The 27,457-nt window shown below is 42.5% G+C and overlaps 1 protein-coding gene across 4 annotated transcripts in view; it reads right to left on the bottom strand.

Annotated features, from left to right (window-relative positions):
- LOC306922413 (inactive rhomboid protein 2-like) overlaps nucleotides 1-27,285 on the bottom strand; it is a 40,172-nt gene extending 12,887 nt beyond the window's left edge. Inside the window, exons 1-14 of one of the 4 annotated variants that reach the window (XM_079500000.1) lie at nucleotides 27,171-27,277; nucleotides 23,289-23,435; nucleotides 14,671-14,832; nucleotides 8,150-8,301; nucleotides 7,336-7,513; nucleotides 6,062-6,283; nucleotides 5,667-5,795; nucleotides 4,740-4,843; nucleotides 3,821-4,051; nucleotides 3,354-3,465; nucleotides 2,839-2,913; nucleotides 1,480-1,641; nucleotides 461-546; nucleotides 87-150 (exon numbers count right to left, since the gene is read on the bottom strand). In XM_079500000.1, coding sequence (XP_079356126.1) covers nucleotides 87-150; nucleotides 461-546; nucleotides 1,480-1,641; nucleotides 2,839-2,913; nucleotides 3,354-3,465; nucleotides 3,821-4,051; nucleotides 4,740-4,843; nucleotides 5,667-5,795; nucleotides 6,062-6,283; nucleotides 7,336-7,513; nucleotides 8,150-8,301; nucleotides 14,671-14,832; nucleotides 23,289-23,297 — 1,686 coding nt within the window. In that variant the 5' untranslated portion in view covers nucleotides 23,298-23,435; nucleotides 27,171-27,277. Of the gene's footprint in view, nucleotides 1-86; nucleotides 151-460; nucleotides 547-1,479; nucleotides 1,642-2,838; nucleotides 2,914-3,353; nucleotides 3,466-3,820; nucleotides 4,052-4,739; nucleotides 4,844-5,666; nucleotides 5,796-6,061; nucleotides 6,284-7,335; nucleotides 7,514-8,149; nucleotides 8,329-14,670; nucleotides 14,833-23,288; nucleotides 23,436-27,143 lie in introns of all 4 variants that reach the window. The other 3 variants (XM_079499997.1, XM_079499998.1, XM_079499999.1) reach the window with 3 other exon arrangements.
- Between the last annotated feature and the right edge of the window lie 172 nt (nucleotides 27,286-27,457).

A 27,457-nucleotide genomic window follows, 5' to 3' on the forward strand; every position in this document is an offset into this window, starting at 1 on the left:
ATGTGATAACTATTAAGGAAAAGTTTTTTTTTAAATGAACCACGGCACAGCTGACATCAATTATGCAAAGTGTAGCGGTCTCTCACCGGCCACTTGGTGATGTCATCAGGCCAACTGTGAGGCGGTGCCGAGGCGGGCTCTTCACACACTCTGGTCCCAGCATGGGTTGTGAGGGAATAAAATTGAGAGACATCATAAATCGATGTTTGTATAAAACATTGCAAAGTTAAGCAGCTTCATGACTCAGTCAGTATTTGACATTAAAACATCAATGTACTTTGGTTAAGTAGTATCATACTAAAATACGCCACATCCAATGATGTACGTTAACATGCTTTTTTGCCTGACACAATCAGTTCAACAGGCATTCATTTGCAGTGGTAACATCTAGTGACTACTACAGAATGTAATGGTTTTACATTGGTGATGTAATGGTACAGCACTGAACTAGAGCCGGTACCTTGGGTCCTGATGACAGACAGCGCCAGAGGACCTGACAATGTCCAATGTCTCATTCTTCCACTTCATAAAGGTGGCCAGCGACTCCTGCACACAAGCTGTTATTTTAGCATTTAACACAAAAGATATTTCTATCGTTATTCGTTTCATCAGTCCAAGTGGAAATAAGATGTCCATAGCAATATCCAATACAGATCTATAAGATGTCCATAGCAATATCCAATACATATCATTAGACAAGGAGTATACCCTGGCTGCCAGTAAAGACGTAGCCAGTGGTTCAAGAGTTATAAGCCATAACATGAAGGGCCCTGTTGAAGCACCACCATGAGGCCGATTTGAAAGATTAGAAGCAGAGGTTCTTCCTCTGCGTTTTGTTGCTCACAGACACACGGACGGGCAAACAGGAACGAAAACATAGTTTCTGACAAAAATGCAATTAATACAAATGTTAAATGCATGGCAGACATTGAGAGTGCAAATATTAAGCAGATTTATGTACAAATCACGCAAGTGTATAAATCTGTGTGTATGTTGAATACTGTTATTTAGAATCTGAGGGTGAGCGTAAGTGCACGATTGTTTGGCTATGAATAGGATTATTACCCCACGATTTTGCAACCCATTTTTTCACTTGGTGCCAATTGCCTAAGCTGTAATCCTGGGCGCTACTCTCCCCCTGCCAACCTGGGGAGAGCCCCAAACTGAGCTCATGCTCCTTCAATGGCATGAGTAGTGCCACCTGATAGTTTCCCCGGTAGGACGTACAGTAGCGGGTGGAAGGAACACAACATTTTCCACTTTCAATACCCTGTTGCAATTTGTTGTCCATTATTTACATACAGAAAAACAGTGCCACAGTTTTAAATCCTTAATGTTACATTGCGTCATTGAGCTGATGTTGGACTAGACCTGGGAAGTTTCTACTTAGGAATGTTCTCTGTAACCACTGGACAAATCATCTGTTTAGTTTGAAAATATAAGCCTTCACTCAGAATACTGGATGTAAAAACAACCTACCGAGCAGCCAGACCTGAGGGTCTGCACACAACCAGAGTTGTCGTTCTGAACACAGCAGCCCGACTCTCTCTCCAGGTCCTTGGCCCTGGAGATCAGCTCGACAACCTGGCGGTCTCGGCGGATGCACGGAGAGAACTTAGCGCCCAGGTGGATCAAGTCGTCCTGAAAGAGGGTGGTGGGGGGGTATAAGCAATCCTCAAGGTAAAGCCACAGCCACGCTACAAAAACCCATACATATTTAGAGAGAATGAGACAACCAGGTGCTCACCGGAGATGCACAAGTCAGTGAAAAAAAAATAGTAAAAGGTGCCCCTGGATCAAACAGGATAAGTCATCAGATAAAAATTGGGAGATCCAGTTTCTAGTCCTGATGAAGAACCATGTGTGGTCGAACCATGTTGGTATAATAAAGGCTGTTTCCTCTGCCCGGATCTCCCTTTTTTCCCCCATACATATTTATTGCATGACATATATAGAAAAGTATTACCATGTGATTACTATTACTATGTGAGCAGACGGTGTATCTTTCTTTTAGACTTTTACCAGAAAATCTAGACAGTTTTTTCCGTGTGCCTACACACAAAAACAACGCAGCCAGCCACACAAAAATGTAGTTCTTTTAATCAATACTTGACTTCAGTAACTCGCTATTGGAGATAGCGCCTTTTGGCGTGATCACAGAAGCATTATTATGATAAGCTCCCAGACAATTTGATTGGCTGGGCGTAAACCACGTGGTCCATGCATGGCCCACCCTCCCACCTTATTATGCAGGACCCAGTGGTTTACACACAAAAACAACACAGCCAGCCTCACAAAAATGTAGTTAGCAAATTACATGGAGGAGCCAAGAAAGTGTCTGGAATTGCTGAGCAAGTCGGTTAACTAATCAAGTCTGCAAAAGACCACGAGGTTGCTTCTCTCATAATAATGAAGCACACACATTTCAAGCATCATCTGATCTTGTATCATGCTGTAGGACATAGAGACATGCACTAGTAGTGTTCAAATAGCTATGTTTGTATTAGAGCACAAGTACTGAAATTAGCCGATCTACAAGCTCACAGCGTGGCACGAAGCGACGCATTGTGATCTTGTAGATTACTAGTTTGGGTCCCGGACTCCCGGGCAAATGTCTAATTTCTCTGTTGGGTCTTGAGCTCAAAACTTTGGGAACCACCGAATTAGAGGATCCAGAGTCTTCTCTATGCAGTAATTAATGGATTGTCATCTCTATCATTAGATATCTCAACTGTATGCATTTTTGAGAAAGATTGCATTTGTGAAGAGGCAAATAATTAAACATGGAAGATTAATGCAAGCAAATGATACAATCAAGCTGAACGATATAGTACTCACAGAACTAGGGCCAATCCAGAAGTTTTGCTGTTGGATAAATTTGACACTTTCATAGATGCCTTTGTTCTTCAGTACCTAGAGGTCAACAGAGAGACACAGGCAACCAAATATGTATGATTAGCAAAATATCTAACAGTGTATATTTTGACAGCACGTTTTGATTTAGTTTAGTCAGTCTTTTATATACAATTTAATTTAGTTATAGTCATATCTTAGTAATCTCAAAGTTGACAAAATATCATAAGATATCAAATATATTTTGGCAGAGCTTGATGGTTGTCATAATGGCTGATTTTACACATTGTTTCTCAACAGTTTACATGAGTATGCAAATAAAGAATAAAATAACAAAAATATTCACTCCAGATCTTGTTTGTGGAACAGCAGAGGGTGACTAGTACTGGACTACTACGGTTGAATTCCCTTGCCCACAGCAATGCGTGTTATGCGCCACTAGACGTTTTTGCCAAGCAACACGGTAAAAATGAACCTTGAGAGTCTCATTGATGACTCACCAGATCAGTAGTAGAATGCTGTGCAAACCCAACTGGGGCAAAGCCATATGTACAGCACGCCAGCAGGGTGATTACAACGTGGACAAAGGTGATCCAATAGGTAAAGTAGGGCCTGGTGGGTTAAAGCACAGTGGGGTTCAACTACACTTACAATTACATCTTTGTCATGTCAATTATGGCCATATTAAGGTAAAAATACAGATGTTTTTCTAGCTAATGCCAACAACATACAATATATATTGTCACTTACTGTATAAAGTTATACTTTAAGGGCCATTCACACTGATACAAATATAGTTTTAAAAATAGTTCTAAACCAAGTGGACGGCAAAGTTCACACCAACTATTAAAAAATACAATGATCAACGATAGATATAGTTATCTTTATAGTTATGTCCAGTGTGAACGTCCCTTGATACAGCTAGCACACAAACACACACGCACCCACACACATACACATTTCCAACCTGTGACTGTGGAAGTCATCTAGCTGCTTTTGGACGTTGCTGCTGAGACTGCGTCGATAGTTGCGGTTCAGCCACTTGCCCACCACGCCCATCCCATACTGACGTTTTTGCTTGTCAAAGGCAAAGTGCTTCACCTGGGAGGCAATGCGACGGCCTCGACGAGGGTGGCCCTTCTCAAGCACGGCACTCCTTACGACCGCTGGCGTCCTCGGCGTTCGAGATACGTCCTTTCTGGTGGTCGTTGTGAAGTGGTGGTCGTGGGTGATGTGGAGGGAGGAAGAGAGGTGGCATGAAGGAAAGCGAATGGCACGGATGTGACAAAAAGACAGCAAGAGAATGTAGGGTCAAATTCATGGGTCAAAAATGCACGATCTAAAGCTACACCGTGTTTCCTGCAGGAAAAAAGCTTTGCCTAGGGGGAGGCCAGATGTTAGCCAAAACAGGTCTGCAGGAATCCCTGGCTACAGAGACCTGTCACACGGTCGGAAAACCTTTTGAAATAGTGATTTTAAAGCAATTAACAATCAAGACAAAACATGTCTCTTTTTGGTGCACTATATTTCCTCCCCGGCATTATGTTTATTGATCACTGGGGGTAGAAAAACGTTTTTCTACCCCCCTACATTGTGTGGGGGGTAGAGGGGTAATGTAACGATGGGTCAATTTAATTAACACACCTGATGAAGACTGTGCATGATGAAATAGTGGTCAAAACATTGTTCACTTTGACAAGAATCATAGAGTAGCATGCTGTGGATTTCTCTTTGATTTATAGAGTTCACAATTTACCCTGCAACAGCACCATGTGCATAGTGGGGGTGCACCTGTAAATCAAGCTAATCGATTTAAAAATTAAAAATTATAATCGAAGTTGAATTTCTTGAACTTCACCCATTGTTTTGTTTTTTTCTTCACTCACAAGCTCAAGTTTTGGTCAGGATGCTCGCTGGGGGCGAAAGAAGCAGACATGGGAGGAGACTCGAACACATCGTCAGCCATAGAGTACTCCTCATGGACATCCATCTGGGAAAGATGGAGGGATAGAGATGTACATGTAGGTGGAGGAGAAGAGAGAGAGGACGTTATTACAGAGAATAGATTTATTTTACCTTTCATCTACAGGTATAGAAATTTTAAAAATCACACCCGTGTGAAGTGAGGGGCGCTAATATATTAAAATCTAACTCATGTTGATTAGGTGATGTAATGGTGATGTAAAACAAACGGTGCCAACACAAAGATTAAACACCATTAACAATAAAGAGACAATATGACGTAATGAGGCACATGACGTAAATTTTCCCTTCATTGTCAATGGCGTTTACAAAACAAACATTGAACTAAAGACAAACCCTAAACCTGTGTATAGGAGGGGCTGGCGCCCCTCAAAACGCAGGGGAGGGGGTCACCTTGTCCGTAACACAAACACCTCCATTTGCACCACCCAAAAGTCAGCCACAATACCACATATTGTAGCACTTTTTCCTGGCCATTCTTCCTCTGCAGTCTCTCTTTTCACTCTCATTCACTCGCTAAACTCGGCTCCATTTCGTCGTATTCCTCTCCCATCATTTCCAATAAGTCATTTTCTTCCCTCTCATGTTACAATGCTCTAATCAGCTTTAACAGAAGAACGCTGGCAGGCTATATTATGTGTTATGGGGGCTGAGATAAATGTGATTAAGTCACATGAAAAGTGCAGCGGGAGAGACTCAGAGAAACCAGAATACAGACAGTGGCATTTACTCATCATTACCTATGCCAACTGTTGACAAGGGTTTTCACACCTCTCCTATCAGAAATAGAACATTGAAACCTTATAGGAGGACATACAAAGAGGACTGACCTTGCTGAAGAAGATTGACTCTGAGGTGTCCGCTGAGTCCACAGTGTCTTCATCCATCCAGCTGGGCCGGACAAAGCTCCTCCTCGGTTGACTACGACCTGTCTGGGGGCCCGCTAGGCTGTTACGCCCCTGCAACGCACAGAAACGTAACATAGAAGTAATGGTACATTGTCCGGTGTCAGTCCAAAAATTGGTATGCACAATGAATCAGTCATCATATCAGTAGCTGCAATATCGGCTTTCGCACGGTTAACTTGGTGAAGTTGACCATGCAATTAATCGGTAATCTTGCATCCCTATTACAAATATAGATACATTACACAGAAACAGTAAAATATAGCTAAATAACACAAATACAAACATAATAGTCCCCACCCACAAACACCCAAATCTACCCTTAGCAGGTTGTTGGCAGCTCGGATGCTCATGCGAGCGACGGACTCCCGCTTGCGTTTGGGGAAGCGGTTGTAACCAGAACGCTGGCTGGTGTAGGAGGACATTGAGCCGACAGCCGGGGTGACTGGACCCCCTTGGGTCGCGTGTGGGGTCCGAGGGGGGGCGCCCTCTGTCTCATCTGGGTAGCGGAAGGCCCGACCCCGGGCCAGAGGGTCCACAATCTGCAAGAGAACGGGAGATCAGGAGGAGGAGGACCCATTTCAGATGATATGATTATTAACAATTATAAAGTACCAACTTTCCTAATCGCTAAACATTGATCGTGGCCAAACACGGTTGCCCCGCTACAATGTCACGGCAAGACATGGGTAGAACAGAGAAGAGAAAAACGCACAACTTCACACTTCTTATAGATACATGACAGCTGAGGAGGTGACAGACACATCTAGAGAGATGCACTCTACTACTTACTTATGTGGGTGCATGAGTGTGTATCTGATAAGTGAGTGCGTATGGTATATGATATGCCTAAGACAGAATGAGGTACACACACCTCGTCACGTTTGAGCAAGTGTGTTGGGAGCGTAGATCAATAACAACACTTCTCAGTCTGATGAAGATCATACGACAAAATAATGAAAATATCAGGGAGTGATCTTTGGAGCCATACCATGTTAGCTGTTGTGTCTTACCACCAGCCCTCCAGAATACACAATAGCTGACAGTGACAAAAGCATGCAGAGAAAGGGAGCAGAATAAAAGAGTTAAGTTAGCAGAAGATGAAGGAAAGCTGGAAAATAAGAAGACATGCGTGTTGAGGAGTACAGGAAGTGACATTCAGCTGTGGCGCAGATGCTCCTGCACTATTATGACATCTACATTGTTCATGCCAAGCAGAGCTCGTGTCAGCCTCCCTTCTATTCTATCACCCTCCTTAGTAATTTACACCTTTCGTTTCTCCCTCAGACTTGTGAACCAAGAATTACACTGCTGCTTGTGAAACAAGTGTGGAGTTTGATCAAACCCCACTGTTACACTGTAACTCGGACCTGGCTCAGTTGTTCCCAGTTCTACCCGATAATTAATAGTAGTCACTCTGTGCAAGGAACCAGTTCACTGGGATAAAAGTTATGTCTTGGGAAAAACGCATGCATCTAATACCACTTGTTTGGGTAGCATTTCTTGAATGAACATACTGTATAAACATTGCTGATGTGTGTGTGTGTGTGTGTGTGTGTGTGTGTGTGTGTGTGTGTGTGTGTGTGTGGTTTACCTTTGGCATCTTGTGTGCTGCTGGTGAGTCCAGGCCCTGGTCGATGCTGGTCTCAGGCTCTCTGTATTGGGCCTTGAGCTTGCCATAGCGCTGGCTACAGTGGCGCAGGCTCTTCCGCTGCCACACTTGCTGTTTGGTCTCACAGTCCTCCCCAACACCAAACCACTGGGCTGTATTCCTGTAGCGAAAGGAAAGCCAGAGTTTATTTGAGATAATCACAATATTTAATCGTTTCCATGTTCGTTGAAACATTTCCATACATTTTCGAACATAGCAAGCTATACAAGCTTACAACACGTCACTTTGTGATGTTGTAGATCAACTATTTCCGCTATATTTTGTAAAAATAATAATAATAATAATAATTAAATGTGTCGAAATTACATTCAATTGTGATTTATTGGCTATTTAGAAGGAGCGACTGCCCTGTCCCTGTCCATTTAGTTCAATGGATCGGTGGCGCCACCTTTGGAGGTTTTCAGCTATTACTTTCAACATTGTGTCATGTTCTCCATTTACATACAAATAATTTTATTTTGAAATAAATGTATGTTATCTTACTAAATGTAAGTTCAGTTTCTCTAAATGACATCTAGGCAGTTATCATAACAAACACTAGACTGACATGTGGACAATCTTGACAATCTGGTTTTGATAAGAATCAATACATTTTTTTAAGATACTTTTGCACATTGTCAACTATTAATAAGTATAATAAGAGCAAAACTTCCATACTTTTCTAGATCTTCATAAGCACCCTGCTCACAGTACAGAGTACACACACTACTACTACACCCTCCAACAGTGAACATACTTGCGGATGCTCTGTGAGAGTGAAGTCTGTCTCTTGAAGCCTGCCCTCCTGTTCCCGGCTGCCTGGCCTGTACCGTCGGCTCCATCGCCACCCTCCAACATGGGACTGTCCTCCTGAAGGGTCACACTCTTCTTCAGAGATGGACGGAGTGACTGTTGGCAGACGAGTTTCAGAAATGACTGTAAAATTACAAACATTTCAGGTTGTGGTGCAACAGTTAATTGAACTAATCGACTTAATCCATTAAGAGAAACAAAATGTTTATCAAGTTTAATTTTAAAAATGACGATTTTGAAAAAACATGAAAGTTTCCGGCTCTGCTGTTCTTGTTACACAACGTTGTACAATAACGGATAAAATAGGGTTTATGTAGTTAATCTCCGACTATTGTCGATTATAGAACAATCTATTAGAAGTTACGCGTCGATTTTTTAAAAATTTTCAATACAGAATGAGATCATATCGACATCGGTAATATCGGTTATCAGCCATAACAGCAATTAATTATAACGGATTATCGATATCGGCCAAAGTGTCTCATCGGCACATCCCTATAAAGCATGGATATCAATCTGTAGTGTGAGTTGATTTGTCATTCCGGTTACCCTTCAGTGGTTAAGACCCCCAGCCTATCTCTGAGTGCAACCGGTTACCATTCAGTGGTTAAGACCCCCAGCCTATCTCTGAGTGCAACCGGTTACCATTCAGTGGTTAAGACCCCCAGCCTATCTCTGAGTGCAACCGGTTACCATTCAGTGGTTAAGACCCCCAGCCTATCTCTGAGTGCAACCGGTTACCATTCAGTGGTTAAGACCCCCAGCCTATCTCTGAGTGCAACCGGTTACCATTCAGTGGTTAAGACCCCCAGCCTATCTCTGAGTGCAACCGGTTACCATTCAGTGGTTAAGACCCCCAGCCTATCTCTGAGTGCAACCGGTTACCATTCAGTGGTTAAGACCCCCAGCCTATCTCTGAGTGCAACCGGTTACCATTCAGTGGTTAAGACCCCCAGCCTGTGCAACCGGTTACCATTCAGTGGTTAAGACCCCCAGCCTGTGCAACCGGTTACCATTCAGTGGTTAAGACCCCCAGCCTGTGCAACCGGTTACCATTCAGTGGTTAAGACCCCCAGCCTGTGCAACCGGTTACCATTCAGTGGTTAAGACCCCCAGCCTATCTCTGAGTGCAACCGGTTACCCTTCAGTGGTTAAGACCCCCAGCCTATCTCTGAGTGCAACCGGTTACCCTTCAGTGGTTAAGACCCCCAGCCTATCTCTGAGTGGAACCGGTTACCATTCAGTGGTTAAGACCCCCAGCCTATCTCTGAGTGCAACCGGTTACCATTCAGTGGTTAAGACCCCCAGCCTATCTCTGAGTGCAACCGGTTACCATTCAGTGGTTAAGACCCCCAGCCTATCTCTGAGTGCAACCGGTTACCATTCAGTGGTTAAGACCCCCAGCCTATCTCTGAGTGCAACCGGTTACCCTTCAGTGGTTAAGACCCCCAGCCTATCTCTGAGTGGAACCGGTTACCCTTCAGTGGTTAAGACCCCCAGCCTATCTCTGAGTGGAACCGGTTACCCTTCAGTGGTTAAGACCCCCAGCCTATCTCTGAGTGCAACCGGTTACCCTTCAGTGGTTAAGACCCCCAGCCTATCTCTGAGTGCAACCGGTTACCCTTCAGTGGTTAAGACCCCCAGCCTATCTCTGAGTGCAACCGGTTACCATTCAGTGGTTAAGACCCCCAGCCTATCTCTGAGTGCAACCGGTTACCCTTCAGTGGTTAAGACCCCCAGCCTATCTCAAAACATATCAACATCTGATCAAATCGTGCCGCATTACATCTCTCCTATTCTGTCTCTATCCACTTTCTGAAGTGAACATCCCACTATTTTTTAATGGGGAAAGAGTTGGGGGGGTGACATGCAGTAAAGGCCGTCGGGATCGGGAGTCGAACTGCCAGACTGGATTACCAGCCAAAGGTGCCTGGACCGCTGAGCCACGGCCAACATCACACTATTGTTATTTAATTGCAAACTTCTCCCATTGATAGTTTGTGCTGTCAGTTATTGCTGAATGCTTTATTCACAAAGTTACGTTGCGTGCAACCCGCAGGCTACAGAATTGTTACCGAGTTGTCTCATTTCGTTATGCGAGGTGCCATGACTCCATTATCCTGCCCAGAAGTAACTGCCAGTTGGCAGGGATAATTGTCTTGTCATTTTGTGAGTCACTGGAGCACTAAAGGAACCATAACTGAGCCATATGTTTGGGCTTTACAAGGAATTGCACTCTACAGTAAAGGGGGACAAATGGCTAAAACAATCCAGTGACCATGCTGCCACTTAACCCATTTCGACCGAGACCGATTATACAAAATGTCTTCTAAATCATGACAGTTTTCTGAAAAACCCCATGTTTCTAGGTCAGTGGTTCTCAAACATTTTCATGTCAAGAACCCCCAAAAATATATGAAATTGGCGGCCGACTCCCATCTGAAAATATGTTGTTCCAGGGACCCCCCCAGAAGCAAAGATTTGAGTTAAAAACGTTCACTCTGAAAGAATATGTTCAAAGATTTGCGCCACATTTTCACGAATTCTCAAAAATAGCAGACCTACAAGCTCGTAGCGCGGCACCGAGTGCCGCGCTATGAGCTTGTAGATCTGCTATTTTTTAATAGCTAAAGTATAACATAATGCTTTAAAACACCAAAAGGGGTTCCCGCCCAAAATAGGTTAACCACGAGTTATGTACAAGGACCATGACTCACGGCTAATACATGGCGTTGGATTCATCAACTTAATTATGGACTCATAGACCAATTAAAAAAAAGACATGACACAAACAAAAGAAAGACATGCATAAAAGGCTGCTATGCCAATGCCTCTACAGGCGTAACTTGGTATGCCATAGCACTAAAACACAGGTTTTTGGTGCCAGTAGCACCATAATGGCAATCTGGGAACCATTCCACCCACAGAAAAACCCTCAATAAAGCCTAACCCTAAAGAGTATTGGCTTCTGTGTTACAAAATAGGTCACTTGTAAACACACCAAGGTTTTTACAGCATGGCTCTCTAGGAAACAAGACCTCTACAAATGTGTCAATGATCAGAACCAAAGGTGTTGTGCACATTACCAGTAGGCCAAGAAAGCACCATTTTCGTGCCACAGTCAACAACCTTTCCTAGCGTCAGAAGCACTAATATGCTAACGGGGACGTCGCGATATTTTTTTATTGAACTCCTAACATCGCCCCTCACCCCATATCACCTCAATCTGAGCCTCTAAAGCGGGTTTAAGCTCTATATACGAGAAATCTCAAACCTGGCATATATTGTGTTAACTTTCATTTTATAATGGATGCGATTGCCCCTGGATCAGGCAGCTGTATCCAAGCTTATCCAAATATGGGATCATACTCCGTAGATACAGCATAGATAACCAATGTCATAGACTAGCCACATGGAGCCTGAGATCCAAGCCGTCATTACACCTAGTCTTGTGCTCAAGTCATTCCGCCTACAGTGAATTGTAGGCAACATATGCATACTGTATGTTCACCTTTTTAAACTTGGCCCACAGGGGGGCAGTATATTGCATTCATATAGGATTGAATTTATTATAACCGCTTAAACCCTCATATTTATATTTTTAACCTACTTTATAGCAGCTTTACATGTTGATGAGTTGAGATATATATAAACTGATCAACATGTAAAGCTGCTGCAAAGCACCACCTGCTTCCATTCATATAGTCGCCACTTTTTGATATTGTACATAAACTGTAAAGACCTACAATCCTAGTATGGGGTATTTGATACAAATAAGTTCAGACCCACTCGATCCTTTCATTTATTGTGATGGCTTTTACTAGTAGGAATGTTGGAAGGAAATGTGGCTTACACATCCACATAAAAAGACCAAAAGAGTAACCACAACTAGCAGGTACTGCTAGAAAGACATTTTCGTGCTCTTAAAATAAACTATTGTGCATAGACCAAATTCTAGAAGACCGTATATGTGAAAGATATGTTATGATTCCTTGGAGCATTATACCAACTATACCAAGCATTCTGGCAGAAAAGAGGACCGTCTGGTCTGGTGGCAATACTGAAAGCCACCCCAAAAGCTCTGGTTCCTGCTTTGGTGTGGTTTGATCTGTGTGTTCTTTAGCAAGGATCTCATGCTGCCAAAATGTGCATTCATAATAGCAGGCAGAGCCAGACGAAATGCAAGATAATATGAAGAGGCCAGCATGGGCTACAGTATATAGAAATATAATGTGCCAATATTAATGTTTGCACCTCCTTTAAAATGATAGATTTGTCTAATATTTGATTAATTTCTTCTATTTTTGAATATGTATATGTACATTTGTATGTGCCTTTCATTTCATTGTTAATGGTACAAGATACCGGGGTTGTGGCTCTTTCAGAGCGGGAACTCTGGGGGGAGGGAGGGGTAAATAAAATCAACAATTTTTGTATGCTATTTTTGACTCATATGTGACTTGAAAAATTAATAAAGAAACTTTGATCAAAAAAAAGATTACAAACAAAAAAATAATAGATTTGATGGAAAAGAAAGAGGTGACACTAAAATTGTTGCTTTGTTAGTACACTGAACTCCATGTTATAGAAATAAAAATGAGGTTACAAGATGCCATAACAGATCATCTGTCATCAAAGTAACTGTTGCTAATGTAGTTCCTGCACTTCAAGTTAACTTCAGTAGAAGAACAGATATACCATTACCTACAGTAACATTTTGCATAGACTATTCTATTTGAATACTGCACTTTGAGTAAACACCTGTATACATGCTCCCTGGTAACTGCATATTGAGAGCCTAAAAATGGACCATTCACATTGTCTCACGGGGTTAAATTAACATTTTTCTGTGTGCTGAGTTTAGCATGCCGAGTCATGCATGCATACATTGTGAAGGAACCTCAACAGTAAATTTGGGGACATTGTTCTTTTGTCTTCTACTCCGACAGTGCTACATAACTAGGACTCTACATACTATACTATTTATTTATATGAGAAACTAACTGCAGTTAACAGTTTGTGTTAAAATATATTGACTTCAAACATAACTTTGCAGCTCATGGTTTGTAGTCTGGAAACATGGGGTTCATAATGGGGAAACGTATGGCCCTGTGCCCATAAACGCTAGGCAGCTGCCCCAAATTCTACGCTGCATAATTAGGGACAGGACACAGAGCTTAGTCTCTTCATAGTCTTCAACTGTTCAGAGTAACTAGTGCTCAATCACATAAAAATATATTATAGCTAGTAAGTAACAGTAAGTAAGTGGTTTAAGACTTTAAGATTTAGTTTCAAGTAAAGGTACCCACCATGGTAATTCCTGTAATGAGTAGTTTCTATGCAGTATTTATTTACAAGGCGTTTTTTTAAGCTATATTTCAGTTCCTTATTCTTTTGCTTTTAAAAAGTGTCGTCTTTAGACAGTTTTTCTCTAAGGGACTTCCTATTTGGTCTGGGTTCAAAATACTATTGAACTTCCACATTTTCATTCAACCGCAAGATTTCTTTCTTATCTTTTTCACACAGTGATGGGGCTGTAGTCATAGCACCTGAATTAATCAGTTTAGACAGGAAAGGCAAGGTTGTCTGTAGTAGCCAGATACCAAGTGGTAATTTCTTTCTTGAGTGGTGCAACCACTCCAAGGAACAGCAATGTCTGTCCGTCCTCTGACTATGAGTAGCAGTAGGGGCAAAAGTGGCGCTGTTGTGCCAGAAACAGAGAAAGCGAGATAGTGTTGCACTGTTGCCTGCTAATTACACACAGAGAGAGAGAGAGAGAGAGAGAGAGAGAGAGAGAGAGAGAGAGAGATAGAGAGAGAGAGAGAGAGGAGTTGCACCACTCAGTTCACACGGGTGTGATTTTTTACTAATGACAAACGCACTCATTGATTTTGGTGAACCAGAATGACTCATAATAGTGTAATCAGGCTGTGCTAAATTACTAATTTTAAACACCTGCAATGACAAGACATCCCCCAACTGCACACTATTTTTTAAAGGGAGATTATTACCGGTATTCTCCGTTAAAATTAGCAGGGTGTAAACTCTTCAAAAAGGACTCGGCCATTGAATAAAATATAGCAGAGGCTCACACTCTCTTACGGCCAAGCTACACCAGGCTTTTCTCGCGCGTTTACCCTAAACGCGCGGCCCGCGCGTGCGTTTTTTTAAATAGGACTGGACCTAAATTAAACGCACAAGCAGGGTTAAACGCGCACGTTTTGTGCGTGAAAAGCCTGGTGTAGCTTGGCCGTTATGGTACCACATCAATACAGCACAGAATTGTGGACAACATCTTATCCAAAAATAAATTGTTTAGTTTTGGGTCTGAGACGCAAAATCTCATCAAATGCTGATCCGTGGCTCAAATGCATAATAAATAATGGGCCTTGATATGAAAAAGGTTGAAAACCACTGATGTACAGAGGAAGCGAGCTGTGACAAATCAAGGCCAAGCCAGGCTACCTGTTTAGCAGGGACATGGTCAGCTGTGTCCCGCTGGTCCTCAGTAGGAGGGATATCTATGACCAGGCTGGGAGGCTTCTTGCTTTGCAGTCGGGTGTCTCCCTGACTGCTGCCGGGGGACGGAGGCTCCTCGGCTCCCGGTGAGGACATCTTGTCAGAGTTCTGAAAATGCAAAAACAAAAGTATGAAATATAACAAGCACAATTTGGAGTTAAAAAACAAACAAACTAAAGAGGTGTAGTTTAAATCGAGTAGTAAAATATAAAAGGAGAAAGAGTGATGTCACTCTCTCAAGGATAAGATTTTTTAATAAAGTTTTGTTCTCTCCATCAGCATCAAGGTAAAAACAAAAGGCTGAAAATGAAATGAAAAACAGCTTTGTGCAGGCCTTGCAATGACCGCCCCACCCCAATTAAACCAAAAACAAATCCCACAGGTATTTTGGAACAAGAGTGAGAGGCAACATGGAAAGCATACAGAAGTCACCAACCATGCTCATGGGCAATGTTTATGTGCATTTCCTGCTAATAGCAAGCTCCCAGGAGCAGACCCTCCCTTTTTTCCTACAAGCAAAGGCTCATCCCGTCCATACAAAACAGGCACTGTAAAATAAACAGCAGCACTTTTTGGCTGTCTTCCAGGCAAATCTAATTAGTTAAGTGACTCTTTCAGATTTCTATAATGGGCACTAGCAATAAAAGAAAACTAAGAAATAGACAAATTTAGACGCATGTTGAATGTTGATATCTAGACTTCCTCAGACAACATTGATCTTTGCCTCAGACAAAAAGAAAAAAGGCAACAATTCACTATTTGTGTAAACATGTAAGCAAGGGGTCTTCTTATACATCATGACAATAGCATTTATACAAGCAGGGCCAAAACAGTGGCCAATATTTTAAACAGCAGCATACTTCGTTATAAACACAAGTAAACTACATCAGTTCACTGAAACAATACCAAATGACAAAATATCAAAATACTGTAGTTCTTCAACTACATCAAATCAATACAATGTGGTATTGCAGATCAACTAACATCCCTAAACCAAAGGGGAGGATCACATTACAAGTATGTCTACGTGGGTCGATCCCTGTGGCAAGCACGTGTGTCACAACTCAACAAAGACTGTGTACACAGCAAACAGCAAACCACCTTAAATGAACCACATGCAACAGAATGCTGAAGCATACACTCCAGTAGAGCAGCCGGTTGGGAACCGCAAGGTTTCCAGTTCGATCCCGGGCTCTTAGTGTCAAAGTGTACTTGAGCAAGACTCTGAACCCCTAATTGATTCCGATGTGCAGGTTTGTGCCTTGTATGGTTTCCTCCGCCATCTGTGTATGAATGCGTGTGTGAAATTCTATGAATGGGTGAATGTAATGCACAATGTAAAGCGCTTTGGATAAAAGCGCTATTCTCTGTTGCCACCGTTATTGGTGAGGGGCGTACAACAAATGCTGAATGATCGAGACTTAACCACAGTCAGATTTTCAGGCCAGCTGATCTAATTGACAAAATTCAATGAATTACCCGTCTTCTTAATTAAGGACAAACAGAAGTTGAACAGCAGGGCAACGTTGCCTTCCACTTTACCAATCAAAGTCAACAGCAACAATACTTCAATACTTTCCAAAAATATATTCAGTGTTTCCACAGAAACCGAAAGCTCCACTAGTGTAGTTTCAGTTTTGTCCCATGCATGCACACCACACCTATTATCACAATGATCTTGAAGCCTTGGCGTTGTTCTGGAATTGTGGCTGTATAAATCAATGGAAGGCCTTGGGTGTTAGCGGCAGGAATGGAAGCAACAGGGAAATCTGACACCGGCTCGAAGAATAGCCCAGTTTCCACTACAGAGCCAAACGGTTGCTAGCCTTGGGCTCACTCACGGTTCACATGACTCTCAACTGTGTTCACCCAATGGCAAAGCAACAGTTATTTCTTTACAGGGGGTTAAATTCCATCCCGCTAAAATGTGGAACGCCCTACCAACAAGAAATGTGAATCCCTAGACTCCTTCAAAACCGCTCTCAAAGAGCACTTATGGGGTCGGCTGCAATTCAAAACTGGCCCATACTGTACACATGTTCCCTATTTTTCTAACTGTGTATATGATTTATTTATTTTTTGCATGGAAGTGTATATTTGTTGGTCTTTAAATGTTCTGGTGAATTTAAAATGGAGGACCTCGTCATGTAAACAAGACTTGGTGCATTTTCTGGTTTTATCCTCTGAGCAGAATTTGTATTGACCTGTACTTTCGTTGAACTGAACTCATTCCACAAACAATTTTCAATCAATCAATCCAGTAGCAGGGATGTATCCAGTAGCAGGGAATTAGCAGAAATACACTTTTAAATAAGCCAATAGCCTTTTGCATACTGGTTAAGTGTGCCCTGTTGAAGGAAAGCAGCTAGGGGCAATCTTGGTTGTGCAGGGTCTGTGGAATAGTAGAAAGGGGGTGGAGGCTCTGATTTGGGCCCATGGGAGTACTGCAACTGCACACACACACACACACACACACACACACACACACACACACACACTCAGATAATGAAATAGGCAGGAATTCAGCTAATGGACAGTGTCCGATGGGCAGGTTGATTGTTGCTGACCGCACTCTATCCATGTGGAGAGACTGTCGGGAGGTTTTTCACACAGGGAAACCAATAGAAATGGATTGGAGATTATTCTCCCAAGAGGAACATAACATACAAGCCAGTCTGTTGTAGCGGCCTGTATGAAGCCGTTAGCAGGGGAAAATATGTTTCTTTTAGACAGACTACATAAGAATCGTTTTGAAATATCCATAAAATTGTCTGCCTGGGGCTGTTCTTTGAGCTTATTTTCCAAGTGAAAAATAAAAGTGCAGGGGGGATGGGGGGTACATTTTGTATAGACAATCCTCATCAGTTGTGCGTGTGTGTATGTGTGTGTGTGTTAGAAAAAGTAGGTCTTACACCACTCAGTCTGAATCAGTATACAATTTAGCCTGATTACGGCAGTAATCAGGCTAAGAGTTTGCCATTACATTAAGATGTCACAGCCTGGAGCCAGGATATTACATTACATTTTAGTTTTAGTTTCAGATTTCTCTGGCAACAACAAAGCATACTGCATTGTTGATGCCAAATTGCCAACCCAATGAGTGGGTGAGGAGTTGTTTCAGGAACTGTGGCTGTAGCCTGTGTATCAGCCACAGTTCTTGTGCTTTCCACCTCCCCATACAAGGATAACAAACTATTGAAGATTATAGGCACTGCATCCAGCTTCTGAGGAAGCCATAATTAATAATGGGTTATTTTAATAATGGAGTTAGTTGCCTGGTTAAAAAAAGTTTACTTAGGCCCGGACGGTTAGCTCAACCGTCTGGGCACCTAGGCTGCTGAGGCAGCCGGACGGCGTGCCGCGGGTTCGACTCCCGATCCCGACGGCCTTTGCCGCGTGTCTTCCCCCCCATCTCTCTCCCCATTTCCTGTCGGTATACTTTCAACTATCAATAAAGGTGGAAAAAGCCACTGTGGCTCAGGAGGTAGAGCAGGTCGTCCAATGATCCGTGGGTCAGCGGTTCGAATCCCGGCTCCTCCTGTCTACATGTCGAAGTGTCCTTGGGCAAGACACTGAACCCAAAATTGCTCCCGATGTGCTGGTTGGTACCTTGCATGGCTTCCGCCGCCATCGGTGTATGAATGTGTGTGTGAATGGGTGAATGTAATGCACAATCTATGTAAAGCGCCTTGGATAAAGGCGCTATATAAATGCACCATTTACCATTTACCAAAAAGCCCAAAAGATATCTAAAAAAAAAAAATCACACCCGTGTGAAGTGAGTGGTGCAACTCTGTGTGGGGGTCCCCGGAGACTCCAGACCCACGGCCAGGGTGCCGGCACCGGTTCCGGCGAGCAGACCCAGGCAACCACCCAGCCACCCACATAGCTCCGTAAGGGAGTGGTTGCACCACTCAAAAGGTTTACTTACATTATCTGTCTGTGCTTTGGTGACCTAAGGGCATGTTACTAGTTAGCTTAAATACACATTCCTGTCCTAATAATTAACGAAGGATCCATTACAATATGTAGAGATGATATAAAAACAAAACAAGCCTCAGTAAGGATAGAATTGAACTGTGTGCCCGTCAATCTGCAATGGCAAGCGTAGATTTGTTTAACTGGAAACAGTAAATACAAATATTTAAAGAAATGCTTATTGTACGTTTAGGAGCGAATTAAAATAATGAATCACCAGTTGCACTTAATTTACTTACTTCGTTGAAAAATGAATAGCCAAAGAAGTAGCTGATCTACAAGCTTGCGCTACGGCTTGTACTGTACATGAGCTATTTTTTAACATTTGAAGATCTTTTTGTTGTTGAAAATTCTGGTAAATCTTTGAAAATGTTTGCCAATAATGGCATGGCCAAAATAGCTGTGCCAGATATGAATGCTGTAATGTTAACCCAGGGCGGGAAGCCGGGAACCCTGTTTGGTGTTTTACCCCTTGTTGCCATGTACAGTATATTAGCAGCATAACATTTTTGTAATTTTTGAATTAATATTTGAAATTTTTCAGAAAACATAGTTCAGTATTTAGAAGGCAATTTTAGAGTCTGGCTAGTCCTAAATGTGTTAACTACAGATACAATCAAAAGTTAACTCCCGAGTCCTGTTTGTGCAGTTACACATGATGCCAGTGAGTCAAATGTGTGTCAGAGCATGGAAGAGATGTGCCCAGAATGACATCATTCATTGTTATCTCATCATGTGACATGGAAAGCAGTCTAGCTTTCTGCTATGTGCAGCTGATTGTCTTTCTCTCTTTACTCCAATAATAGAGACCACACCAACGCCACACCTTGTCTGTGAGACTACCGTATTAGACAAGGTTGTGGGAGTTGGCATGTTTCTGTTACGAACTACCTCCACCGCTTGTTATTGGTGTGTTCCTATGAGAGTGTGTCACCTTGGTTTTTCCTCTTCCCCTGAGAGGAGGATACTGTGTGTGTGTGTGTGTGTGTGTGTGTGTGTGTGTGTGTGTGTGTGTGTGTGTGTGTCAAGAAGACAAATAGTCAACCAACCAAGCTCTGCACACACCCACACTGGTCTTCTACATTGACATTAACACCTCTCTGGAAACGGTACCACACGTCAAGTACCTCGGCAGCATCCTCTCACACAGCTGTAATGTGGATGCAGACATCCAAGCCCGCATCAACCTTGCCTCTGCCGCATTTGGTCGCCTATGGTCACAGGTCTTCACCAACAAGAACCTGAAGGCCTCAACCAAGGCAGCAGTATACCAGGCAGTATGTGTGTCCACACTACTGTATGGCTCTGAAGCCTGGACACCATACAGACGGCACATAGGATCCCTGGAGGCCTTTTACATCCACTGTCTGTGAAGGATCTTGGGCATCACATGAGAGCACCACATGACCTATGAAGGGTTTTACAAACACACCAACTCTTCCAGCATAGAGGTGATTCTGGCACGCAGACAGCTCCACTGGCTAGGTCATGTGGTCCGTATGCCTGCAGTCCAGCTACCCCGACAGATCCTCTACGGCCAACTTCGATCCGGCCAGAGGTCTGCAGGACCACGAAAGCGCTATAAGGACCATAGGACTGCAACATTCCACCCTCCAACCTGGAAGGGATAGCAGCAGATCGAGACACCTGGAGGTGTCTCCCACCTGGAGGTGAAGACATCCCTGAGATGCGCAAAGAAGCGCAGGCAGCGGCATGAGCACGCTGCAAGGACTGACCAACCAGGTTCAACACACACCTGCCCCACATGTGGAAAAGTGTGCAGATCCGCAATTGGTCTAAACAGCCATATGAGGTGGCATGAGCGCACCAAGCACTGAACCCCTTTCCACCCCAGGAGATATGAAGTCATCATCGACAACGATGGACTGCCATAAGCAAGTGCGTGCGTGCCCATGTGTGCTTCCCTGTTTGCCTGATACATGAAGTGGTCTGAAAAAGCAGACCACATACGTATTGCAGCTTTGAACTCATTTATTAGGCCAAAAGAGTTCCAAATGGAGGTGATCAGCCTGTGGCACTGTTGAGGTGGTAGCCCAGGTTTTATTTGATAACAGCCGTAAGTTAATTTGTATAATTTAGTCTAGTGCCTTGCCTTGACCCGCCTTCCTCTTGACAATACAATTAGAGTCTCTGTGGGGTTCAGGTCAGGCCAGTTGGCTGGTCAGTTAAGCACACAGTAATGCCATGGTCAGAACACCAATTACTAGTAGTTTAAGTCCTGCTGGAAAAGAAAATCAGCATCTCCATAAAGCTTGTCAACATATGGAAGCACAAAGTGCTCTAAAATATCCTAACAGATGGCTGTTCTGACTCTGGACTTGATAAAACACATTGTTCCAGCCAAATAATCACCGACAGTGAAAACTTCACACTGGAGTCAACACAGCCCCTGGTTGCATTGGTGCGGTCTGGCCTTCAGTATAAATCAGGCACCTTTTAAACCGTTTTTGCATCAAACGGTGTGAAAAAGAAAATGCAATAGTTAACGTTATTAGCGGTTAACAATTGCCATTTCATGGTGCTGTGGAAAAGCTGTGTATGTAAAGCTTGCACGTTTGAACTGAATCGGTAATTTAAGGAGCCCAAAGACATGCTCAGTCAGCAGTGTAATGCTCTGGTAGTTAATTAACACAGATAAGATAACAAGTTCTGGCAACATTCATAGTGAATAGCCGGTGGACCACCAGCATAATCCAAAAAGAGGGGCATGGTAAAGTCGTTTTTAGCTACATTATATACCACAAGATATTAGCCCTGGTATGCTGCAGAGTGATGCAGATCTGGGTGTATTTTAAATGGTTTATCGTACATGGTTGAGAAACTCCACCGTGTACTTCCCCAGCAGCTGCTCACTGTCATGAGGTTTCATAAGCACTGTGTTTAGCCATTTTCCTTCCTACATTTTCATCAAATATTCCACAGAACTGTTTGTGTTTTAGGACTAAATGGTTTGTGACTTATTTGAAAGCAGACAGCCGTAAAACCTACCTCATCCAGATGAGAAGGAAGCCATTTTGCTACAGCCTATTACTTGTACTGTATATGTATTCATTTCTGAATGTGCATGATGGACAATACTATTGCATCCATAGGAGGTGGGATGTAAGGGAGCGCTTGTTTTCGAGAGCCCTGACAGGTCAACACCGCCTCACACGCGGTCCAAGCTAACACAGCCGAGCGCTCCCTATCCCTAACACTACAGTATACTTATGTATTGTACCAACTGGCAACGAAAGGACTTAGCATCAACGCTAATGTATCTTTAGCCAAGAACATCTCAAGACATTGACATGATGTTCTCACAGTAATCTAATGTCCTGCATGATGAATGCCTCATTGTCACAAATGTGCGAGCTGGGCACAGTGGGAAGTCTGTTTTTTTAATTACCCAGAACGCAGGCACTGAGCGCATCATTTGAACGAAGACGTTTGTGAACTGCACTGAATGATTAAGTACATTGAAAAGAAAGACGATCTGATCTAGTTCTTCTCCCTGCTGAACAGGCCAACCTGTAGGAGTCGACCTCCCCTGGGCCCTGCCTATACTTCTCATTCTCAAATATGGCTAAACTAGTTGGCACCTTGCCAAGCTAAATGCAGCGCAAAGCTCATTTGGTTCTCCGTGTGTGTGTCCATATGTATGTATATGTGTATTATGTGTGTGTGTGTGTGTGTGTGTGTGTGTGTGTGTGTGTGTGTGTGTGTGTGTAGTCCATACCACATAAAGAGATAGAAAGACTGAGCTTGCATATTACTTTACACAGCAATTCCCTGCCGGACGTAACATTCATGTCTTTTTGGTGTCACAGCTACAGCTGTCATGGAATGTTCCCCCGGCCATAATATCTACATGGCTACACATGTCATACAATCCTGAGCTTAACCTACTTGGCAGGAATGTACTGTATCTTCTACTCTTCCTTGCAATATTCCCTGTGATTCTTCAATTGAAGTCAGCAGTTTCAGCCTCATTTCAGCACACTTTGACTTTGTAAAGTGGTACAGTGAATGAGCAACTGAATGTTATCCTGTACACAAGTGTCAAATTTATAATGTGGTCAATCTTAGTTTTAAGGTCTTCCTAGGTCTTCATCAACCTTTTTAGTTCCAATTAATCACAGGTCTTGGTAGATGTAAAATGGAAGCAATAATGATCTAAATAGCAGGTTTGTGGTTCAACATAGGGGTGCAAGAGTTATTGTACAAATCGATTTCATCCGATTATTAAAAAAGATATATTATAATTTAATAAAGAAAATGAAATAATGGATGCCTATTTTGGACATAAAATAAACATTAAAAAAAAGTTAAAATAGCAAATCTACAAGCTCACAGCGATGCATTGCGTTGCCAGCTTCTATTTACTAGCTTTGCAAGACACCATTGGGTGATGAAGTGTGATTTACAAAAATGTTCATTAAAAACACATGCTTCTCAATGCATCAGTGAGTCAGTTTCTTCAGGGTGATGTCAGTGATTGCAAATAACTTAATCACGGGCACAATCCTCTTCACCTAGACGTTTAGAGGATTAAAGAAGGCAGAAAGGGGGAAGAGTCATCTTACTGTATGCATCCACAGTAGAAAGAGCTGCCTGATGCCACTATTAGTTAGCGGTCGTCGTTCTGAAACTCTGTGGCCAAATGGGGAAGTGGCTTTCAGCTGATTGCCTCATCACCTCCTCTTCCGATCTCCTACCATGCTGGACAGATCCTTTTAACAAATTAATAAAGACAAAAAAAACAAAACAGAAATCGGTCAGGTTTAGGTAGCTACACAGAGCTCCCCCCCCCCCCCTATCAAGGCCGTTCGATGGCGATCACATATTGTTGCCGTCGGGCAGAAACCTTGTATCTCCATACTTCTACTTCTTGTTACAACAGTGTTGCACAAAAGTAGTGAGAAACGGTTTTGGACATACAGTACATGGTTTCCACTGACAGTGACGTGTCACATAAACAGAATTTCAAAAGAAAGATGACATGACTTATTTGATCAGAAGAGTTCAAGCTGTGTGCATGAGTGAGTAGACATGTCAGCAGGAACTGAATCAATCGACTGCTACTAATGAGTAGACAAGCGAGTGATTCATTCACAAGCATGTTTTGTGTGTGTGTGTGTGTGTGTGTGTGTGTGTGTGTGTGTGTGTCCATGTGACTTTGTCAACTGAAACCGTCTCTTTGTTATAAGCAGTGCACCTAACCACAATATCTCATGATATTTGGTGATTGTGACGACGATACCAAAGCCATTTTCTAAATTTCTACACCTTTGATTCTCAAAGTTGGGTCCAGGGACCCTCAGGGTTACTTGAGGGGGTTCCAAATGGACCTTTACAGGTCTGTAACTCTGAGTGTACGAATGGAACCAAATGGACCCATTTGGTTGCATTCATACATTATCAGAGTTATGGGGGTAACAGATTGTGGGAAAAAAAGAAAAGAAAATAGTCATCAATCACCACCCCCTCATGTGAAATGAAGGCCACTATAAACCGGTTATTCAACCTGTGCAGAGACAGCACTCTGACATTAACTCTTGTGATAGTTTGCACAAGAGTCCTTGGTTTCAAACAAAAACAAAAGTGTGAATTGAATTATTTCAGTGACAGCTGAAAACTTTTCCAAGAGCCTGCATGCCCAAACCCGCATACCAGCAAATACCTCCGCAGAACAAGGCAAGCCAGCTCCCATTGCAAAACTATCCCTGTCAATTTATCTGAGACATGACTAAATGTAGTTGTTTTTACAGTACATATAGATGCACATGCATGCATATAATTATGCAGAATTAGTGAGGAAATTAAAGACTGCTGCCCAGATATAAGCCATTTATACACTTCAGTTTGCCCACCGTGCACGTGCGTGTGTGTGTGTGCGTCTGTAGAATTTAGCCAGCACAGCTAGCAAGGGTCTTAAAGTTTGGTACTGCAATCCCTGTCAATTTGCCAAACTGTGTATCCCGATTTGAACTCGGAAAAAAATAGACTAGCATAGCAATACTCTCTACACATACATGTAGCCAGAGCAAAGATACATGTGATCGCCTATCATCACACAACAAGCTAAGCACTTCCTTTAAAAGCCCTGAAAATTAATATAAAGCAATGAACATTGTAGTAGACATCACCACACAGACCACACACTGTATTAATAGTCAGTACTCAGTACAGTCAGTCTTAGTAGTATCCACCACAAAAACTCCCTTTAAATTTTAGGAGGCTTTGCATTTCCATTAAGTCCCTCTCAGATGATGCATCAGGCAGTCTGGAATGTGGTTTGGCATGTCATTGCAGGAAGGAATCACAATAGTCTGGCCTGCCATTATAGTCTTGGGATTGAGGTGGGTTTCTTGCTAGAGGAGAAGCACCATTTTTTTCTGGGTGTGTCCCAGGCACCCAGCAAAACAACTGAGGAACACAGATAAAATCATGGGAGTAAAGCCCCAGGAGGGATGGGATAGAATTATTCGCTTCCCACACCACACCAATCCAACTTTATTTATAGAGCACATTTAAAAACAATACAGTTGACCAATGTGCTTTCTCCTCATGAGCAAGTAGCAAATGACACAGAGGGAATATCTGTGCTAAACAAAGACAGCTAAGAACTGATGCATCACTCAGACAGGATAGTCTAAAAAGTGAGTAGAACATGTCTGGAGCTCATGGTTGAAAAAATACAGCTGTAAATAAATACATAATTTTCACTTGTGACACTTTTCCCATCAACCAACAAGTATACAGTAAAAGGGTATATGTAGGGGAATTACAATTGACCAAAAACAAATACATATTGCTGATCCATAAGCTTACAAGTAAGTGACGCATCACAGCCTGTGAGCTTGCAGATCGGCTATATTGTATGTTCACCTACCTACAGTATAATCAGATGCCAAAAATAGAGACACACGGTTAACTTGTGTGATTCCAGCTGAACATGGCCCATGCTATGACCCTTCACCTCAACTCATGTTTTTCTTTTTTTGTAAGGGCAGAATGTAAATGTTCTAATTTGCACCTAATAGCAGTTGACATAGCTTGGTGGCAGGTGTATTTGTCGTGCAACAGACACAGGGCTGTTCAACCGTAAAGAGGCCATGCAGGTGCTGTGTGGATCAGCACTGGAAAAAAGCAGTATAGCATAAATTATGCATACTATTTGCATTGCATATTCGAATTGTGTGGTATACTTGCCGGATATAAATAACATAAAAGGGCTTTGTAGTATTTCCTCCTTATCCATTAATCACTAACACGTTGTTTGTTTAATTAACTGAGGACACAATATGTTGTGATTTTCCTCTTGAAAGTAGCAAAGTACTGTTGCCAGTTGCCACTGATTTCGAGGTAGTGCTGGAGATGTAATATTGATGGTGAAATAAATAGATAGACTAGATGATGGTTTAATTATTTTCATTTTGTCTTTTAAGATTATGCAATGAAAAGGAATGATTTCCCTTATTCATTCACTAATACACAGATACATGTGTATGTATGTGTATGCATGCATGCATGTATACGTATGTGTACTCTTTCTGACTATTCATTAATATGGTAACTTAACTGAGACGGGGGACTTGTTAAAAGTTTTTTTAGCCGCCCAAAATAAATTCAGATGATGTGCAAGCAGCAAGAGAAAACGTGGAGAAACAGCCTCGATCTGTCAGACTCATAGTAGGCCTAGTTGACATTCTTGACCTACATTTTCACTCAACTGAACGTCTGCATTATTTACTTTCACTGCTGTAAATGACTGGCTAGTAAATGACTAAAGCAGCATACTTAGTCTTCTGTATGTACACATGTGAAAGAGAAATAAGAAAATAAAAAACAAGAGCTTCACCCTTTGATGATGTGTCTGTCAGTTCAGTGACAGACAGTAAAGCCCTGTTAACTGAACAGTCTCACAGTTAATGTAAATTTCCATAACCAATTCAATTCCAATGAAACACAAAACAGACCGCCTGACAATATGCCAATTCCCTTCCCTCCCACATTCTTTTGAAAAATGGAGGTTGTTGAACCCATTGGACACGTTTGTTGGCCCAAGGGCTTTTATTGTGATCAACTTTATTAAATAGTATGCCTTTTTAAAACATCATGGACATGGAAACACAATTGTTTTCCAACCACGAACAGAACTACCACGACCCACAAGAACAACAGATGAAGCATGCTTTGAACGGCTGGCTTCAGTGGGAACGTGTCCAGACTACTCCAGTCCAGACGAATTGTCGCATGTTTAGTTAGTTACTAAACTCCAACACTAAAATGTTACACAGCATTTCAGCATGAGTTGCCTTTGCCCTTTCACACGTTCTTTTTAACAATTTAAAACACGAATACTTTATTTTTGGTCGAAAGAAAGATCGCGCAATTGCCCGCAATATAACTGAGTTTCAAATGCAAAAATACAATACAATCAAAGAAAAAGTGATTCCACTCACCTCCGAGATAAATATCAGTTATTTCCTCATATGAATGTAAGCTGTGCACCAACGTGTTGTTGACGAACGGTACGGTACTTCCCTTTTCGTTCTTCTCCAATATCTTTAATTGTAGCTCCCTGGACAAGTGGGCGGAGAATAAAGCCCATGTTTTATGCTCCTTCGTACGACGGTGTCGCGCGCCGAAAATAGTCGATCTGCAAGCTCACAGAGGGTCGTGGATGCGACCCGCGGTGAGCTTGTAGATCGGCTATTTTGAACTGACCGCCAGAGGGAGAAGGGAGGGG

This window comes from Electrona antarctica (assembly GCF_951216825.1).
Source record: "Electrona antarctica genome assembly, chromosome: 4".
Lineage (NCBI taxonomy): Eukaryota > Metazoa > Chordata > Actinopteri > Myctophiformes > Myctophidae > Electrona > Electrona antarctica.